Here is a 19476-nt window from a genome sequence, read left to right on the forward strand (position 1 = left end):
AGACGCATAGAGGATAGTCGAATTATCTGCAGGATTTGTCTGTAATCTCTTTATACGCCCAAATACTTAATCAACCGATAAAATTGTTAACATACAATTTATATAAACTAGCAAAGGCAATTTATTCCTAACACACAACTTTCAGTATCTTTATATAAGATTAAAATAGCCAGTTTAAACTAGCTATAAACTAAAAAGCAAACTTCGCAAAAACGATTATAAAGCTTACTCATAGGTTTAGCTGAACAGTGACCTCCGGCCTCAAGAGAAAGTGAGAGACTAAAAATTCTTTGTAGTTTTTTTAAGAGGCTTAATGTCAAAAGTGATGAAGTTTGTATTTAATAATGTAACATTGAGGTAGTTCACAGGTTACTATTGGGTAGTCCCAAAGTCTAACCGCCGTTTCCGCACTAACAGCCAACACTCAAACAAACAGCTTGTGTAAGCATTTACCATTCTCTTTGGGTTAGTCCTCGCTTGTAACAATTTCTTGTGCCCTTTCAACTTTGCTTAGTGTTTAATTTTTTAGTTCTCTGATGAACCCTCCATGACTCCCTTTTTAAAACTTTTAAATTATGTCTAAAGCATGGGACGATTGGAATGATGCTGCTAGTCAACCAAAAACTTCCTCAAGTGTAGTTTTCTTTATTTCTATCTTGTATATAAAAAAATTAAACAACCCTTTTGTTTATAATAGTCCGTTGAAGATTCATCAAATAGGGATCCACCTACGCCTATTTTTTTAAAGTATTTATATATATCTTTTTTAACGTATCCTTACTGTGTTGTCACATACACCTCTTTTTACCTTAAAAAAAACTTTTAATTTCTAAAATTAATTTGCTTACAGGTATGAAGAAGAAAGTAAACTTACCTCCTCGCTTATTTGCTCAAAATTTACAAGTAACTCAGGTTTTACATAATAGTAGTGTTTATTATAAGTGCTTTTCCAGTATTATTTAAGTTATTTATCTTTGAAGCTATAGTATGATCTGCGTACTTTAGTTTTAAGTAAACGCTTTTGTTAAACTGTAAGTTATGTGCTACAACATTTATATTTGTCTTTTTCACAAACAAAAAAAATTTGCTTTATTAAACACGTAAAATGCTTTACCTTTTTTTTTTTATTTATTGTACAGCACCTTCAATTCGCATTTTAAAGCGTTCAACCGACCATGGAAACAATCGAGATGTTTCTTCTAAAACACTGAATAAAGTTCTTTTAACTGGGTCTTCAAGTGAAGCCTTGAGTATCGAAGAACGCGAAAAGGAATATGAGAAGGCAAAAAAGCGCATATTTGGATCTTCGCATTATAGTGGCGAATTTATTTAATAAACTTTATGCCCTGTCACTGCCGGTTTTTTGGCCCTTATTTTAATTGTATCTCAATACGTAACTTATGTGTTTATAAAAATTAATATTATAATATTTTCATATGGTATTGTCTTCAATTAGTACCCGCATATATACCTATACTTTGCAATCTTTCTCACTTTGTCTTTAATACATTTTATTGTTAGTGATCTTTTGTTTATTAATTAATTACCCAAACTTTAAAGTTCTACAATTTTTTTCAGTAACTACCAGAGTTACCTCTATAGGCTTCGCGCGTTATTTGAAAGTCGTAAATTTAATTGACTAGAGTGGTGAAAGTCACCTGCGGGCCGGGACATCTTACTATATATACAATTTTAGTAACAATGGTTAAGGCAGTAGTACACTGGGTCAACTAGTAATTTGTGTCAAGTTGGTTTTCCATAATTTTTCGTCTTCTTTATTTCATAAAAAGCCAATAAAACATTTTGAATTTTGTTATGCATCTACACAATTTTTTATTTCAAAGTCAACTTATTACCTTTTAAGCTATTTTTTTAACTCTATCATTTTCTAAAATTGAGGGTACTGGCTCTACGTCTTTTCTGCTTTTCTGGTGTTAAAGGGTGATATACTCTGAGGTTAGAGCCGGTTAAAATTACTAACCTACTTCTTTAGTATAAGCGTTCAGTAACACTACTTTTAGTCGGAATATGAAACATCTAATACAAAAATTTTAACAAATTAACCTCCACCAACCAATTATCTTTTAAGGTTTAAAATTTACTCAATCAACATACTAATTGAAACACAATCATAAGGATGTGTTTTGATTGCTTAAACATGGAATTTTGCATTGTTATTTTTTGTTTAATTTTGAAGTATATATAGAAAGATTTCGAGTAGCAAACGCGTAACGGGTTTCTCCTCGTTTGTTGTCTTTGTCCTGTTTTTCTGTTGCCTTCTCGTTAACCTCTAATAATTTCCTGAGCTTATGAATATAATTCTTTACTTTTAAATCTTTATCGCTAAAACTGCTGTTAGTAAGTATTAAAAAGAAATTTAAGTGCACCAAACTTTATTTAAAGTCCTTCTCTGCTTGCTTTAAGCTCTGCATTCATTTTAGTAGCAGTTAAAATATAATAGTTTTGCTTTATTTAGCTATATTTAGGATGTTTTCGATTTTTTTGTAAAAAATAATTGCTTCTCTAAAAGGTTTGTGTTAACTATAGGAAATAAACTTCTATAAGGACACTAATTCAACTAGAAGAAAGAGAAAAAGTGATGTCCATATTTTTAAAAAAAAGTTTTACAAATAGATCACCGTTTTTATACTGAATTGTTTATCAACGCCCACATACTACAGTGGAAAGACATAGCACATAATTATTGCTTAGTTAATTTCCTTTTTAGAGTGAAAAGATAGAAAAGGGATAAGGTCGTATGTCATAACAGACAATAAGCATAAAGTCAGCAAAGAAGGGAACAAATTAAGTTAAACTGCAAGTTAATATATGAAAATATTTCACGTTAATAGTTAATTACGATGGAAACTGTGCAGATTGTTAAAGAAGTAATGCTGATAGTAATAAAAATAATTAATGTCTGTCGTCACAAAATGTATAATGTATGTTTACATACTAAAAAGTAACCTTGCCAAAAACTTTAGCATCTACCTCCTATTAAAGGAAAGAGCCTAAGTTTTTACTGGTAGCCACGAACATATTAACGTAACGTGCGCGTGAACCGCATTAGCATCCGTTATTATCATAGCTTTTTTTAAACAATCGCAGTCTATTAGCAAGAATTGGAAGGGACAGATAATGGGTTTGTATATAAACTTAAAATAAGGAGTTGGCTGCAACTACGGGTTTAATTTTTTTATGTTATACTATGATGATTTCAGCTATATCATAATAATAACACCGAAGTACATAATATAAAAGCACCGCAGAGGAGCAGTCGGAAAAAGCTCTGCGGCATTGCGGCTTTTGTTTCTATTTTATCTTGTATTTTTCAGTATCTTATTTATTAAAAAAACATTCAACTCTTTCAAGTAGCGAACTAACTTTTACAAAGTCTGCTGACAAAATTGCAAGTGCCTTACGTAAGGCCCGAGCCCAGGTCCAATCTTCCTAGATTACACTCCCTCGTAGCATTTAAATTAGTGCATGTGATTGGTTGCCAATTTTTGGTCAATCATTAACAAGGGTATACACCGTTTACACGCTAGAGGAGGAACTTGTGTTTATTTCCTTAACGGCCTGCGTGTCACTTTCTCGCTACGGAGTTCTGTATACCCTCTTATGATGCGTTTTATTCTTTTTAATGATCTTGTCTGTACTTCTATACTTGTTTGTTTCTGTTATTATCTTTTAATTTATAAAGTTGTTTAAGTTCATTTATCTATTGAATATTATTTATATACACAAAGCCTAACCATCTTCATAGAGGTGCCGTTATTACCTTTTAATGCGTTATACCTTACGGCTAAAGATAAGAATTTAGAACCCAAAATAAAGCTATTATCTCCACTTTAAGCCAAGCTCTGCGTAACGTACGGATAGTATTAAATATAAAAGCCAACTTTAAAAACTAAAAATACACGAGCCATTAAAAAGTAGTAACTGTTCCCATGCAAAATATTAAGATCTATCGTGAAAAAGCTTCTTTTTTTTTAGTCTTAAGAAATAGATAAGTGATTATATCATTTAAAGCTTGTAATGCCAGAAAATTTCGGTGGTTTCCTCAACTTTTAAGAATACTAAGACATTTACTTTGCGACAACTTCATAATTTCTGCTAACTTTTGGTTTAAGATTGTTTATTTTTGTATGTATAACGCTTGTCTGTTTTAACAACCCTCATTCAGGCACAACCCCGTTATACCAGGGATTCCTTACTGTGCTTTTTAAATTTCACAAATTTTCAATGTAAAATATATGTTTTAAGTGTAAAATGAAAAATAACAGTATTAATAAAAGGAAAAAAACGTACGATAACGGAAACCTAGACAACTATTATACATAAATACTAGGTATCGGGACCTTTTCTTCTACTGGCTACAGATTCGTAATTGTTGCTGCTAACGCAAGGTTTGAACATCCTACAACATCGCTTGCTTAAAAAAGTGATCAAGAGTTTACTGGTTCGATGACCTAAACAGCATAACAAATATATTAGAAATCTTACCATTAGTGGAAACCAATGCAGTCATAAAGAGTTAATAAAAAATGAAGGTTGTGCCTATGGAAGCAGTCAAAGCTTTATATTTTGCTATAGATTTTTGAACTGAAGCTATTCGTAGCGCAGCATTTATTATTAACAACACACCAGTGAAGCAAGAACATTTTCAAAAAACAAAAATTTCAAGTTTTCCTTTAGAAATCCGATAGTACAAGCGGTAGTTTGCGAAGTCACTCAAAAATAAGCACAAAACAAAAATTTTCTCATTAAAATTATTTGAATGTAGATCAATAAATTAATAGATCATGAAAACAGTTTTAATTGTTAACTGAATAAATTAGAGAAAAGTTAAATAAGGAAATAATTTACCTTTAAAAAGGATCCAATTTAATAATTTATATAATTTGCTAGGAACAAATTGTTCTATGTGTATGGATATAACCTAATCCTTTTGTACTGGCATAAAACCAGACCGAAAACCGAGCAATAAAATAATTTTTCTTGCTTAACATTTATACTAAAATTTTATCTATAATTAGTAGTCCTTTAACTTTTTCTAGTATTCCTTTAGGCTACTAGCTTTTTCTTTAAAATTTTTTTTATATATATTGTTTTGACTGATTTTAAACCCTTTAGACAAAAACAGAAAACTATAAGACGAAGTAGCGAAAAGTAGATTGTATTTTTTTACCCAAGTATATGATCCGCTAGTACATTAATCTCCCATTTTGTACATTAGTTTCACTGACCTCATGCCATTTTTGGCCTTTTAACTGCATCTTAGCAAGTTGATCGCATTTTCGGCCCTTGTGATTGGCTCCTGGAGTTCCTCAAAACAGTTTACTACATGCATTTTTTTATTGATTCTTTTAAAGACCTTTTTACGATCCCCCAGAGAAAGAAAATAAAAAACCGAGCTTTAAAGGCTTTTTTTAAAACCAATTGACTTAACTAAAAACAACTGTAGTAGTAATCAACACGAGACACCCTAAACTATTACGAAAGTTGGTTCCTTCCGATTATAAAATATTATTTGTTAAATAATCTCTATATGCATTTGAACGATCCTTTTATTAACCTCAAATAAACCTTTAATGGGTATATAATGTATTTCTCCTTCCCGAAGACAACAACAAAGCTCTAAAGATTATGCTGAAAATAGATTGAGCAGCCTTATAAATTAATTTTAGTGTACTTTACAATATTGCTTTGACTTTTAAAAGTCTTTACCTACCTATTGTATACAACTAAAATCCCCCAACACCAATCAATATATATATATCCAATCCCAATCTGAACATCTCACAAATAATAATTAAATGAACGAATGATAAAAACAAAAACCGCAACTTCCCCCAAAGTAACAACACATTAGTAAGAACAAACACTGTTCCACAAAATTTTTAAATTCGAAAAGAAAATAAGATGAAGTTACTTTACAAACAAACAACCGTACTAAGAAACCACCAAAAAAATATTCAGGCACCCTTAAGAAAACAGTTTGCGCAGATGAGTCCTTCAGTTCCTCTTATAAAAAAAGTATAATTTCCGATATATTTCCTAAAGATACAGATATATTCTACAGAATACTAGAAGAAGAACAAAAAATCATTTTAATAAAAAAGGGTTTAGAAATAACAGTCTCCAAGCAAAATGACTGAAAACACTCCTAACACTAAGGACGCATAATTACTTACTGCAATGAAGCTACAAATTTGGATAAACCATTACAAATGGTGGTCACCAAAAAAAATCTGGAGTCACTAATGATGCATGATGGCTTTGGAATAATTGACACTAATACTATACATGATAAAAAAGTAATAACGACCTCAAGGAAAAAACAAATTTAAACCATCAACTATTTTGAAGCTAGACTCACAGTTTGCTGATTTCAACTATCACCTAATGTTGGCTTTTAAAAAATGTACCCCTTGTTAGCAATTTGAAGAGTCAAGATAAGTCATACACACTGCTGAAATTACAAAAGCCTTTTCACATAAAAAGCTACAAAAACCGTAATATGAGTACGTACCACTAAGTGCGTACCTATTCTATAATTTACTTTTCATATTGCTTGATCCGGGACCACAAATCGAATACTTCGAGCTCGATTTCGGGAGTGGATGCATTCCATAACTAAATTTTTAGAGGGCACTACGTTCAACCGCCTTTTTTTTCACCACGCTCTCCATAGTATGACTTCTCTCTCTTTTTCGACACAAATTTAGTAACCGTAAAAATGTTTTTCATGAGAACGACGTATAGTTTACATTACTTACAACCAGAAAAAAATTGCTTTTTACAGTGTGCTAGCCGACCTTCGTGGGGAAGATGCTAAAGCACTGACCTTTTGATTCCGTTAGGTTTTCCGCAACTTTAAGTGAAAGCTCACGTCTAAGAAGCAAAAAATCATTTACTTCGGTGTTTCAGTATTATCTTTTTCCAGTTGTTTCACGGTACTATTGACCACGAAAATTTTATTAAGCACGTCGGTCAAGTATGTATAGTTCCTGAATAGAGATGGAACTTGTGAAATATGGGGGCAGCCTATATATTTTCTCCAATAAATTTATATACATCACGCTTCTTACAGCCACTATTTGTGATTGTACTATTATAATAAAGTTGTTTTAAAGTTTAATCACCATTAATTCAGGGGTAATTAAAACTGGACAGAACGCCCTTAGGTCACATTGCTCATAACATCTACATATTATTTATATATTAGATTAAAGCATCCTTTTTTTATAGCATGGTTTTCCGCAGAACAAAGAGTTGCTTTTATAAGAGGTACCGTGGTGAAGTTTAACCTACGACAGCACTGTGTGCCAAGCTGCTTTAAAAATGTATCAGAACCCAAATGCCATTATTCATCAAATATGTAACATAACAGTTTACGAAAATTCCTGTAATGAATACTCGTAATAAAGTAGCAGAAGATTTAAAATTCTAACAATGGGTTAATCAAGAAATATAATGAGTTCCTGATTAGCTTGACGTTAACTCCCACCAATTACCACTGATAACTAAATGATAGCACAGGCTAACTGAAAGGGAAATCCGGTAAACATATATAAGAAAAAGTGAAAGCACCAGCACACTTCTATAGCCCCTTACCTTTTTTCTTTTCTCATACCTTTACAAAAGGTTAAAGGATAATATTTTATAATAAATTTCACATGCCAGCTAAGCTTTTTTTAAATTTTTTTACTTAAGTTGGAAAGCGTCAAATTACTATGTTTAGCAAAAAAGTTTTTTTATTGGCTATTCATTGGCTGGTTTTCTTGTTAATGATTGGGTTAATTACTGATCATATATTCTATGATTGTTTAAGTCTCTCTGTTACTGTTTAGATAGATAAATAATCTAATAGTAAATTTTGTGACGTACTGAAGTTTTGAATTTTTTAATATATGCTGTTATAGCATACTAGAAATATATGCGTTTTGTAAATGTATTTTTTGTTATAATCGAGATAACCTCTACGCGGGGGCTTGTATCCCGTCGATCAGCCAGGGTGCTACTATCAGAAAGCTCGGTTACGACAAAAACTGTAGGAGACGGCTGCCTAAAGAGATTAACGCAAAAGACGAGGATATTAGCGTTTAGTCTCCTTACGATTACCAGACCTTAACAGTGAAGGAAAAGTAAAGTCTAGACAGAGCAGTAAAAAAGCCAAAACTTAATATGAGAGTAGGGAGTACAAGCAAGGGACGAAGGTGACGTGGCAAGGAAGTAATTGTTCCTGATTGTTTTCTTAACAAAATTGATATATTTTAAGGTTCATTTTTCCTATGAAAACGTGGTATTAATCGGTTTGGCAAATTAACAATGCAAGCAATAGCTCTCCACGTTAAACTCCCAGGTTTAGTCTTAAATGAAATGTTATTTTAATACAACACAACACAACTATTATAAAAATTAAATTCTTAAGCTACTAAAAGACAGCGCATACACTTGCGCGATTGTCAGAATATTATTATTACAATAAAAAAGATTGTGGACCGCCGAGTACAACTGTATCGAAAAGGAAAAAGACTAGAAAGGTGACATGCTTGTCAGTCTTAATTGTGTAAACATTTGGAAAAAGTCTTTTCTTTGGAGAAGAATTCCAATATTACTGTTTTATAGATCCTTCAGTGTTCACAGTTTTTAATGTCAAATTAATTAATAGCAATATATCTGTAACTTTTACATTGCTAGACGTTACCTCTAGAAGGCTCATTACTATTAACTGAAAAAACAAACCCCTTCGTATTCGCCCGGAAAACCTTACAGCCCTTCAATGTTATGTAAGTTGAAGTTTGTGCTGAATTCAAGGGACTTTAAATAATTGTGTTATTTAGTAGTTAAAAACATTTTGTGATATTAGTTATTAAAACTTAGAGATCTGTATTTCTTTTACTCTCTTCGTTAGAATTTTAAAATGATTTCAACAAGAATGCTTAAGGTAGCTATCTTTTAGCGAACTTACTATTCTAATATCGAATTTACTTTATTTTATTAAATTGAAAAAAGGTTTTTTGGAGAAGAAAAATACCTTTATTTACTGTTAAACAGCAGCATTTGCGCTATGCTCATCTCTCTGACCAAAATAAATATAAAGGACGGTCTAGTTTTTTAAAGACTTCTACCTTTCTGCACATATATGTTTACTATTTATATACAAACTTTTATATAATTAACTAATTAATAATCATTATATTTACAATTCTTTTTTTTTTTTCATAAATATGGGTTATAGGGTGCTGTTAAAGAAAATTATTTTAGGCTCACTTTTTTTATTAAGCGCCGGATATGGTGCAGGTTGACATTTTTTAACTACGTCTTTTAATAATTTTTATCATACAACTCGGGCTTATATTATGCTTTTTGTAATACAGCTTAAGTTTATTATTTTTATTTTTTTTGTTATTTAAATATAATAATCTGTGTACTTAAAATAGTTACAAGTAAACGTTAGTACTACTTTGGAAGAAAGATTATATAAATTATAAAATAAAACTTTTTTAACTTATAATCCACTGCTAACGTTAAAGCGTATATAGGATTACTTAATAAGCAACAAACTTATCGTTAGATATAATATTTTTCTTAAAGAATGTATAATATTACAGCCCACTAAATTCGACAGTTATGCCACTTTTATAAGGTTTTCTTACCGTTATTGAATTTTAAATTTGTAACAATATACTATATTGAAGCAGAAAAGGTATAATATTGTGTTAGTTTAGTACATATTTTTCAGGTATTCAAATTTCTGTATTTTTTACCGATCTTATAATTATTTGAATAATTTTGGTCTTTCAGTATTTTTGTTTTTCAAAATAGTGCTTACAGATTATTTTAATATTAGTTTCGTAGTGATTGCTTTATAAATTGTGGTGATGAGGGGTAAATCAAAGTTTGAGTTTATAAAAAATTTATGCGTAGAATAGGTGTTTAAAATTTTCTCAATATAATAACGGTTGAGGTTTTCATTATTTATTAGAATTATTATTCTTTTAAAAAAAGTATGGGCGTCAAACCTTACAATTTATAATAAATACTATTGTAAGTATTTTTACTATAGTATATATATTTAAGTTAAATTTAATATTTTTAATTTAGCTGTTATTATATCACAAAACGATCCCAAATTTAAAAAGAAATTTCGCGAGTTGGCTCCTGGCGCTGATTTATTGCTAAGCATGTTTTCTGAAGCACGCGATGGATTTATAGTAAGTTATTAACTTATAAAGTTCATTCAACTAATTCTATAGTTAGAAACAATCTGTATAGGCAACATTTTTACTTTTGCTTACCTAGAAAGGAAAAAATTACTCTTCTGAATTTGAAAAAGATATATCTGACCCTCAAAAAACTGAAATTTATGATGATGAAAGAAAAGTTTTTGGTGGTGGCAATAAAGCTATTGAACCGCCGTATACTCCGCAAGCATGCGAAAGGCCAGGAGAAGACAAGTCTATAAATGATCTAAATGAAGAAAATAAAGATTCTCAAAATGAAGAGAATGACTCGGAGTTTAATAAGAGCGAGCAACTTAAAGAAGATCATGAGGAAAATACTCAATTTGAAAGTAAAACTGATTCCGATTATAATGAAAGCAACCAAAATGACGAACTGGAAATTAACGAAGTCAAGAAAATGGAAGAGTGCAGCTCAGCGGACAGCAGTGAAGGGGAGGTTGGTTCAGGTGGTATCAGTGACTTTATTCAACTTTGTATATTAGATTATATTGGGGCGCTAATAATTATAACCTCTTTTTTAATGAAAATTTTATTGAAACTGTTAAAGAAATGTTATTAAAAATATTTAAATCGTCTTTTTTAAGTTATTGTTTCGTTAACTTCTAAATATATTTTTAGTATGTATAAATATGCTAACATAAATCCATAAATTGACCGTTTAAAAAATTAATAAAAATATTTAATGTTTTCGGTTCTTAACTGAAAATTTTTACATTTATTCGTAAAAAATAAGTATAACAAGTAATTTTTAAAGTCTTCGGTTAATAATTTAAATATTGTCACTGTACTCCAAATTATAATATAATCCACTAATTTAATAATTATTTTTGCCTCTATTATTATTTACTTATTTTTATTATTATTTTTAAGTAATATGTTGTGAGTCTGTCTTTCTTCGAACTTTAAAGAATTACATTTATTGTTTAGGAGTTAAAATTTCAAGTTATTATAATTATCATGTGAAATTTATTTAATTATGATAGTTTTTGCTGGTCGTCAAAAAAATTCTTAATCCTGCATAAAATAATTATATATATTACAATATATTCAATTCATTTTATTATTTTTTTGGAGTAAACATAAAGTGAACAAAAACTTACTATTTTAATTAATTTTTTTTTAATAAAAATTACATAATAAATTAAAACCAAAATACTGTTGTCAAGTAAAATTAATATAATTCTTAGACACTTTTGAGCAAGTAAAAAGCGAAGAATCCCGTAAGCTTAACGGTCTAGCAGAGTGTATTGTCAATTTGCAATTATTTGTTATGAGAATATTATTGCTGTTTTGCTTAGTTACACTAAGTTTTACTAAATTTATACTATTATAATTACTCTTATTAATATTTATTAGATGAAAAGGAACTAGATTTTCTTACAAGACAAACAGAAGTAAGTTTTTACAGTTTATTGCAAACTTTCACTCCTTTACTGGTGTAGTAGACGCTTAATCAAGAACAGGACACGTTATCTTGCTTGTCGAAATCCTACGAACTTCAAACTGCTGAGGTTGTGCGCACTGCAGTAAATAGAGCTGTTGAGAATGCAAGAGTATTTTTAGTTTTTATTAACTTTTCGAGCCGTTAATGATAATATTATAAAGATTAAGAGAATATATAAGTGTATGTTTTCAGAAGTTATAAATTACTAATTAAAGGAAAAATATGAAAATGAACTCGAGAAGATGAAAGCACTTGCTCAAGAAGACAAAGAAAGAGAATTGGCTGTAATGCGCTTGAAATATAATGAAGAGATTGTTTATATACAGAGACATCTAAAAAAACTTTATGAAAAGTATTATAAACAAAAGATAGAGGAAGAAAAAGCTGAAGTTCTACAAGGTACATGCAACAATCGCTCGTCAATATTTTTATTTCATGTTAATGTTAACTTTATACTCATCAGCGGCTGAAGCGCAATGTTCTGCGAATCTTCAAAAAGAGCGTACTGAGCACCTCCATGTCCTAAATGAGCTGCGTTCGGCTTTTGAAGAGTTGGAAGCGTCCCTTCAAAAACATGTGGACGCTACGCGTCGGTATTCAACGTCCTCAGCGATGCACTTCGTTATATACACTATTGGTGGGTCCCATATGAGAACCCTGCTGGTTGTCTCTTCCTTATTAGTTCCCAATGCAGCGGATTCGCTTGAGCATGGGAAGCCCTTTGAGATAACCAAGAGGGCCTTGGCAGAAAAATTTAGATATGCAAGCCCCCTTTTGCAAACGTCTCTATCCTGTTTTCCTGAGGAACTCTTTAGGAATGGTTAATATGTGTATTCACACATTATATATTGCAACATACTGAAAGTTATATTGGGCCTTCTTACTACAAAAGGTTAACAGTTTAGCTAACCTAAGTTAGCCTTAGCAGAAACTTTGACCATATTTTTTAATTATATATATGTTAACATGCGTCTCTGTTGCGACCATAACGTACAGGTGGCGAGTATAATTGGTTACTTTTAGTTTTTTTAAAAATATTAATATAATTCGTCGTAATGAATATTTTCTTTAATAATTTTTGAAGTTTCATACACTATTAAATACAAAGAAGTTTCATCCTTTCCGGAACTTGTTAAACGGTTCTCACAAGTCCAAAAAGAAGTACGAAGAGCATGTTTCCTTCCAGAAGATGGTGGAGGATTCGGCACTTACTTGCTCGCTTCCCTTTTAACGAATTTACCTCTCAACGCTCAGCTACGTACGTGTAAAATATATTATTATTATTATTGTTATTATTATTATTATTATTGTTATTATTATTATTATTATTATTATTATTATTATTATTATTATTATTATTATTATTATTATTATATATTATTAGAGCTATGTCGCTTATTAAAGAGCGATGGTTTATCTCATGCTACTGACACCCACAACATTCTCGAAAAAGCTAAACAACACTTGTGGCACGGCCAATTATACGAGGCCACTGCGGAGGTCAACCAATTGCGAGGATGGCCGAGGTTATACGCTAAAAAATGGCTAAAGGATGCCAGAGTGCACCTTGAAACTAAAGAGGTGCTAACCATCTTAAAAAGCGAAGTTTAGCGTGTTAATAAAGTCTAATCTTATAAAAAAAAACTTTTTTGTGACACCGACTTTCAAGTTCATCGCTACTCTCTTCCTTGCTGTCCAGCGAAAAATAAATAGGTTTCGCGCTATCAGTACCTCGCAAGACTCGATCCTTTTAGATATATACGTACCGAAAAATAATAATTTGAAAAGTAACAATAAAGTTTGTTTAAATTACGTTATCGCTGATGTAGTGACCAGCGCAAAGAGCAAAGCACAAACAACCTGCAAAGCAGACAAACACGTTGATCAGAAGTCCATATTGTAAAGAAAGGTCTCGTGAGCGGCCTCATAAGCAACAATATAATAAGAATTCAACAGAAAATTTTTTGGAGGGCTTACCACTGCGTTGAAGGCTATCCGATATAGCGCCAACTATGTATGAAGACAGAGCTTGGAAGGATAAATAAAAAATCTTATTATTACTATTATAATAATGATTAATATTATGCATACAATCTCCTAGCAAGTGACCAACAACAATTTGCACAGCACTAGCTATAGAGCGTTTTTCGGAACTAACAACACCGAAAGTGGTTGAAACTACGAGCGCCATGGTCAAATAAAGTCCAAAGAGAAGTACTGAGAGGGACAACCAAGCAAGAAGCGCATACTTGGTAGCAATATTCAAACCTTAGTAGAACCCGGAAGGTTTTTAATATAATTTTTAAGAGAAATTAACCTTTTTAAAAAGAAAAAGAACTAAAAGAGCGCAGGGAACAGAAACACCCAGCCCTGTTGCGCAAACAAGTGATTCGGCATTAGCGTATTTGTAACTAATTTTTCGCGAAAAAAAGGCGCCAAAAATGGTCCCCAGCAAACCCTGAGGGCGCCAGATACAATGAAATTAATTGAACACATCAATTTTAAGTATGAAATGCGCAGTAACAAGCACTAATTTTTATTTTGTATAACATAAAACAGATATATACAATAATGACTTACAAAAACGAAAGTGAGAAGCCCAAATATATAAGTCGCTTTTGAAAAAGATAACTCCTTATTAATTTCAGAAAAAAAAAGCGGGCCCCACAAATTAAAAGCACCGGACACAAATGCAACTTTTTTTTAAAAAAAGTCAACTCAAAAAAAGTTTTTTTTGTAAAAACACTATTAAGTAAACGTACCCGTCGAAAAGCCAAGAGTTATATAAACAAAACTTCGAACTGAAAAGCAGTACTTCACGTCAGAAATTAAAGAATGCAAGGAAGCTATTGAGCTAAAAAAATAAATATAAAAATAAAATTAATATAAAAATTAATAACTCCAAAAATTAATCTGTTTAACAAAAAAAATAAGAAGTAATTTTTATTCAATTAAACTTGCTACCTTTTTTTTAAAAATTTACAAATTAAAAACGTACATAAGCCATTACATACGTCAATTTCTTTTTGTAATTTCGATTAATTTTTATTATTCTTCAAACAATATACCTATATATATATATATATATATATATATATATTAACTTTAACCGAAGTTGAGGGCGCTGGCGGGGTTCGCCTTCAGCAATGAAATAATATCCCAAAATAATTAAACCAAAGGAAACAAGTGGAGTAATCTTTGAAAAATGATTTGTATCCAAATAAATAAAATTTCATTAAAGTGAGGATAAAAATCAATTTCCTTCGAAATTAAAGTAAAATTACTCTAAAAGCCCACCTCCAGCTGAATAGGGAGCTAACGAAGCGCCCAAGAGCCAGACCTATAGCCCTTTATAAAGGTAAATGTTACTTTTTTTTACAAGAAATTTGTACAAAAAAATTAATTAAAAAGTTCATATTTAAAAGATTAAAAAAAAATGGAACTTTTAAAAAACTTAGTATGAATAGTAGAGTAGTAGTTTAAAAAATTCAGATTACACAAACAATTATTGTCTACTTTATGCTTAGTTTTGAAATTAATTCAACATATAAAAGCCTTAATCAAAAGGTTTTCTTTTATTTTTAAAAAAGTGCTTTCCCTACGAAAATAAAAACTAAGTTTTAATAGAACAAAATATTAAATAAAAAGATAAAATTTTTAAACGGCTCCCCTCTATAAGAATACAAATAACTAAGTTTAGCCGTAAGGCAATTCCCGAAAAAGTAATATAAATATTTTTAAAGCAGATAATAATTTTTTTAAATTTGATAGTAAAATTGTCATTCAACAAATAAGCACAGCAAAATGGTAAAAGCAATTAAAAAAAATAGTAATAAAAAAGAAAGAACACTGCGACTAGATAATTTAAGTAATATTAATAAATTTTCATTGAAGAAAAGTGCGAACTAGTAGAAACAATCAAGATATATAACAATTAAGAATTTAAAGCTTTTACCAAAAAAGCACTACCCTTTCTTTAGCTAACTTTAAAACATTGGTTTTATATATAAAAAATTAATTAAACTTTAATACATAATTAAATTTTTTCAATTATTAACTACATCTATACGTTTGTTAAGTAAAGAATGGGGGGTTTATATAGGGATAGCAATAATTTTAAATTACTCAATTAATCTTTTAAGCGGAAATAGTTTACAGATGAAAAATTTATACAATTATATGTAAAAATTGATAAATTAATATTACAGTCAGCCACAAAATGCAAATTTTAATTAATATTTAATCCCTAGGCTCCTGTAAAACGCTTTTAAGACTGTTAACAAAAAAATGTTTAAGTTTCAATTATCTATAAATTACTGTGTGTTCTTTATAAATTTAAAAAATATATATTTAGTTAATTTTTTTAGTTAGTTTTACTAAAGAAATAAAAATATTTAATGCGATTTTAAAAACTAGCACTAAACTTAAAAAATTTATAATAATATTTTATTACCCCCCACACGAAATTGGAAGATAAAACCAAGCGAGTATCATAGTTCGTTCGCTTTCAACGTACAAATCCGCTAAGATAGCTGGAGCAACAGTAGTGTAAGCCGATTCGCCAATGCCAAAAAAAATTCTATAAAGTAGTAGTAAAACTTAGTACAGAAAGTTACTTAACTTCAGCTTAAATTTAAAATCACTGAAACCTGGTTAACAGAATTTGCCAGTAAGATTTTGAAAAAGATGAAAGTGCTGTAAATAAAGACCAACAAAAGACACCGAACAAAAGAATCGCTTTTCTACAATAACGATCACCCAGATAACCTAAAAAAGGGGTAAAGTTATAGGCTAAGAAATTAATTTAGTATATAACTTTTCCAACTATACTCAATGATGAGCTAGTAGTAGTCAATAAAGTTTTTGTATTAAAAATTTCTTAGACAATATAGAAAATAAAAGCCTAAAATAAGCCATCTATTGAAGCTAACGCTACTTGAAAATTACTAAAGTGAAAAGATGTAAGGTTTTACTCTTCAATGGGTATAGTTTGATAAAATTGCTTATGAAGTACTTAAAAAAAAATAATACCAAATACAGGAGAACTTATAACATAAGATGTAATAAAAAAAGTTTGAAGAAGACCAATTTGTTGATAATTTAAATCTGTATCGAAGCCGGAAGTATTTTTAAACTGAATACTCCCGACAACGCTACTAACAAGATTTCTAAAATAGAAATAACTCAGAAAAAAAATAATTACAAAATCAGTGTATGCAACCTATCTGTGTAGTTTAATAAATTTATCAACAATAATATAAGGAAGCATTTTCTTGGGGTAACCATCCAAGCACAGCTTCTTAGGCAGATAAGGTATATAAAGTAGTTGTGAAAAAATCTTAAGAAAGCAAGTAGGAAGTATCAAAATTTTTTCTTATTAATTAAAGCAATGTATAATATCAAGATTGTGTAAATAAACAAAATGAAGTAGCAGCCAGACAGGCAAGATGCACAAGAGCTAGGAATCAGTAACACCTTCATAATAGTGTGGTAAGCTAAGTGGTTATTGTGTAATAGCTATGTTAAGTTTTTAGTAACCCTCCTCTAATAAACATGTTTATTTATATATTTTTTTAAAACCTGACTTTGGTTCACTTTAAGTAAATTTTAATATTGTTTTATTTTTATATTTGAAGATTTATAACATTAAAACCGTCAGTTTAATGCACTGCGCTTGTTACTATAAAGCACATACATTTCTAAGGAGGCTTGCAACCGTTGAGGGGGTCCCGCGTGCTATATTCTCTATAATGAAACGCGTTTGCGTCTCCCTACTTATAGTATCGGTTTTGTTTATAACTCCCTTGTCTTCTTAGTTTTGTTAGTAGTTTTTAAGGCTTATACTTGCTTTTATTGTATTAGTTGTTTTAAAATGCGGATAATTTTATGCCCTTAATATACATATTATTTTTTAGTTTTCTGACTCTTTAATTTCAGTAACATCACCTTACAGCTAAACGTAGTAATAACAGCAGAGCGATTAGGTTTATCGACCCGAAGAGGAAAATATATACACATTGAAAGAGTTTTAAAAAAAGAACGTGACAAGATCACGTGTTATAAGCTCAGGATAATAGTATTGGCAGAGTTAAATAGATTAAAAGCAATGCATCACGTTGCAGTATCAAGCGATTGAGTTAACAACACGGTTTTTATTGTTAAACTTTTTGCGTGATACATATTAGGTGTTTTTTAACTCTAATTTTCTGATTGAATAATTTTTATTTGTTAAAACTTTAATCAATATTACTTTTCCGTAAAGCTGATGAGCCATATTTGAAATTGGTTGTGCTCCTTAAAACAGATGGCGCTTTTATTTTAAGCACAGCCTTGCTCGCTATATTACGCGATTTTTTCAAGTTTTTGCAGCCTAATATGGGTTTAAATCAACAAAATTTTCAAAATACGATAATGTACGCTCACATCGTTAAAATTTAAACTAAAGGCTATATGACGTATTTTATAAATAATTAGAAAAATTTTAATTTTTTGGTAAATTAAATTACGACGGATTTTTTTGTTTTTTTAAAACGTAAATCTTCCAGGGTCATCCTAGAAAAGCTATGAATTGTGTAAAGAGCTAAAAATTTAGTAAACTGTTACGCATTTCTTACACCGTACATAGTGGGAGGACGTACTCCTTCCACATACAATTATTTAAAGTTTACTGCATAGATTAAAAAGATTGAGAGATGTTTATTGGCTATAATAATTATATGACCCTTAATTTTGCGCCATATTCTACCTTTAGATCGGCCCATTTAGGTGATATTTACAAGTTGATTTGCGAATTTAACTTATCGAGGTTAACTGGTCGACGATTGGTGAGAATGCGTTATACACATATATCATTTTTAAACCATTGTATTACCTTTTAAATTAATTACTCTGTGGTGGGGCGCTCCTCCCGTGCATATAACTTTTCGGGCTCTCTAGTTTAAAATGCTTTCTACTTTTATTTTTTATTTATGCTCTACTCTACCTTTTAGATTCTTTTTAATTAGCATTTATTCACTTATACTTTTTTGCTTAATAAAGGCTTTAAACGCCTAGGTTATAATACTATAGCTCAAATTAAATTCTTTATGTCCCTGGCCTTATGTTTTTTTTGTAGTTGACTTTTTCAAAGGCAATGTCATTTGTTGTTATGCAAATTTACCAACTTTTAAGATCTTAACTTAGCTTTAATTGAGAGTTAGTTAACTTAAGGAAGGAAACTGCAGTCAAAGTTGAAGGTATAATAAAAAAAAATTTACTCTTCAAGCACATCCTCTTTAACTTGTTAAACTTATGTATTTAGAACTTACAACAGAGAAAGAGGAGGGCTTACAATAAGTGGATAATTTTCATAAATTGGCATCAATACCCCGTTATTATGCAAAAAGGAAGCTACCAATTTTTTTTAATAAGTTTAATCAATTTGTATTATAGGCGGTTAAAGTAATAGTATAAACTTTTTATTTTTACTTTTTTGCTATAAGTAAAAGGTTAGACCCCCGAAAGCTTTGCAAAGTTAATTATTTATAAACTGTGGTAAAAATAAGTGATAATCTAAAGAGCAACTACCTCTACTTTTGGTGTTGGCATCTAATATATTAAAATAAAAAATTTGATAACCTAAGTAGCTTTACGTTTCGTTTAATAATTTTAGATAAATAATAATAATTCAAGCGATTCTGGCAAATTATTTTATAAATAGATTTTTTTATAAGTTATAGAAGATTAATATTTTAAGGACTTCTTGAAGGTTTGTAAAATGCCGAATTACTCGTAATGACG

At 30.1% G+C, this 19476-nt stretch overlaps 1 protein-coding gene and 3 long non-coding RNA genes across 6 annotated transcripts; 2 read left to right on the plus strand and 2 right to left on the minus strand.

Annotated features, from left to right (window-relative positions):
• The first annotated feature begins 510 nt into the window (after window positions 1–510).
• LOC135145615 (uncharacterized) lies at window positions 511–1318 on the plus strand. The gene is made up of 4 exons (XR_010283508.1): window positions 511–635; window positions 698–747; window positions 851–912; window positions 1140–1318. It is a non-coding gene; the product is annotated as an uncharacterized LOC135145615 (long non-coding RNA).
• Window positions 1319–8911: 7593 nt separating this feature from the next.
• Window positions 8912–13315, plus strand: LOC135145597 (uncharacterized). 2 transcript variants are annotated; one of them, XM_064077713.1, is made up of 13 exons: window positions 8912–8953; window positions 9022–9113; window positions 9248–9309; window positions 10114–10223; window positions 10312–10702; window positions 11441–11497; window positions 11610–11647; window positions 11699–11806; window positions 11913–12096; window positions 12161–12334; window positions 12392–12517; window positions 12806–12955; window positions 13082–13315. In XM_064077713.1, exons 1-13 carry the CDS (start codon window positions 8930–8932, stop codon window positions 13306–13308), a joined length of 1743 nt encoding a protein of 580 aa, XP_063933783.1. In that variant the 5' UTR covers window positions 8912–8929; the 3' UTR covers window positions 13309–13315. The 2 variants fall into 2 exon arrangements, with proteins under 2 accessions (XP_063933783.1, XP_063933784.1); XM_064077714.1 differs by lacking the exon at window positions 11441–11497 and having other exon boundaries at window positions 10312–10699.
• A 1491-nt stretch (window positions 13316–14806) lies between these two features.
• LOC135145598 (uncharacterized) lies at window positions 14807–16405 on the minus strand. Of its 2 annotated transcripts, XR_010283505.1 has the most exons (4): window positions 16347–16405; window positions 16151–16276; window positions 14995–15045; window positions 14807–14893 (listed from the first exon to the last, which is right to left on the minus strand). It is a non-coding gene; the product is annotated as an uncharacterized LOC135145598 (long non-coding RNA). The 2 variants fall into 2 exon arrangements; XR_010283504.1 differs by having other exon boundaries at window positions 14845–15045.
• LOC135145599 (uncharacterized) lies at window positions 16402–17028 on the minus strand. Its single transcript, XR_010283506.1, has 3 exons — window positions 16919–17028; window positions 16729–16865; window positions 16402–16464 (listed from the first exon to the last, which is right to left on the minus strand). It is a non-coding gene; the product is annotated as an uncharacterized LOC135145599 (long non-coding RNA).
• Window positions 17029–19476: the final 2448 nt, after the last annotated feature.

The sequence above is a fragment of the Zophobas morio genome, unplaced genomic scaffold (genome assembly GCF_036711695.1).
Source record: "Zophobas morio isolate AGI-343-1 ecotype UQ-CSIRO unplaced genomic scaffold, CSIRO_AGI_Zmor_V1 ptg000164l, whole genome shotgun sequence".
NCBI lineage: Eukaryota > Metazoa > Arthropoda > Insecta > Coleoptera > Tenebrionidae > Zophobas > Zophobas morio.

Bases quoted from the DNA above. Each gene is read 5' to 3' on its own strand.
- LOC135145597 (XM_064077713.1), top strand. From the start codon at position 8,930: ATGATTTCAACAAGAATGCTTAAG. The intron at 10,703-11,440 runs GTATCAGTGACT...TATAATTCTTAG, and splicing joins AGGGGAGGTTGGTTCAGGTG to ACACTTTTGAGCAAGTAAAA. The intron at 11,807-11,912 runs GTATTTTTAGTT...TACTAATTAAAG, and splicing joins GAGCTGTTGAGAATGCAAGA to GAAAAATATGAAAATGAACT.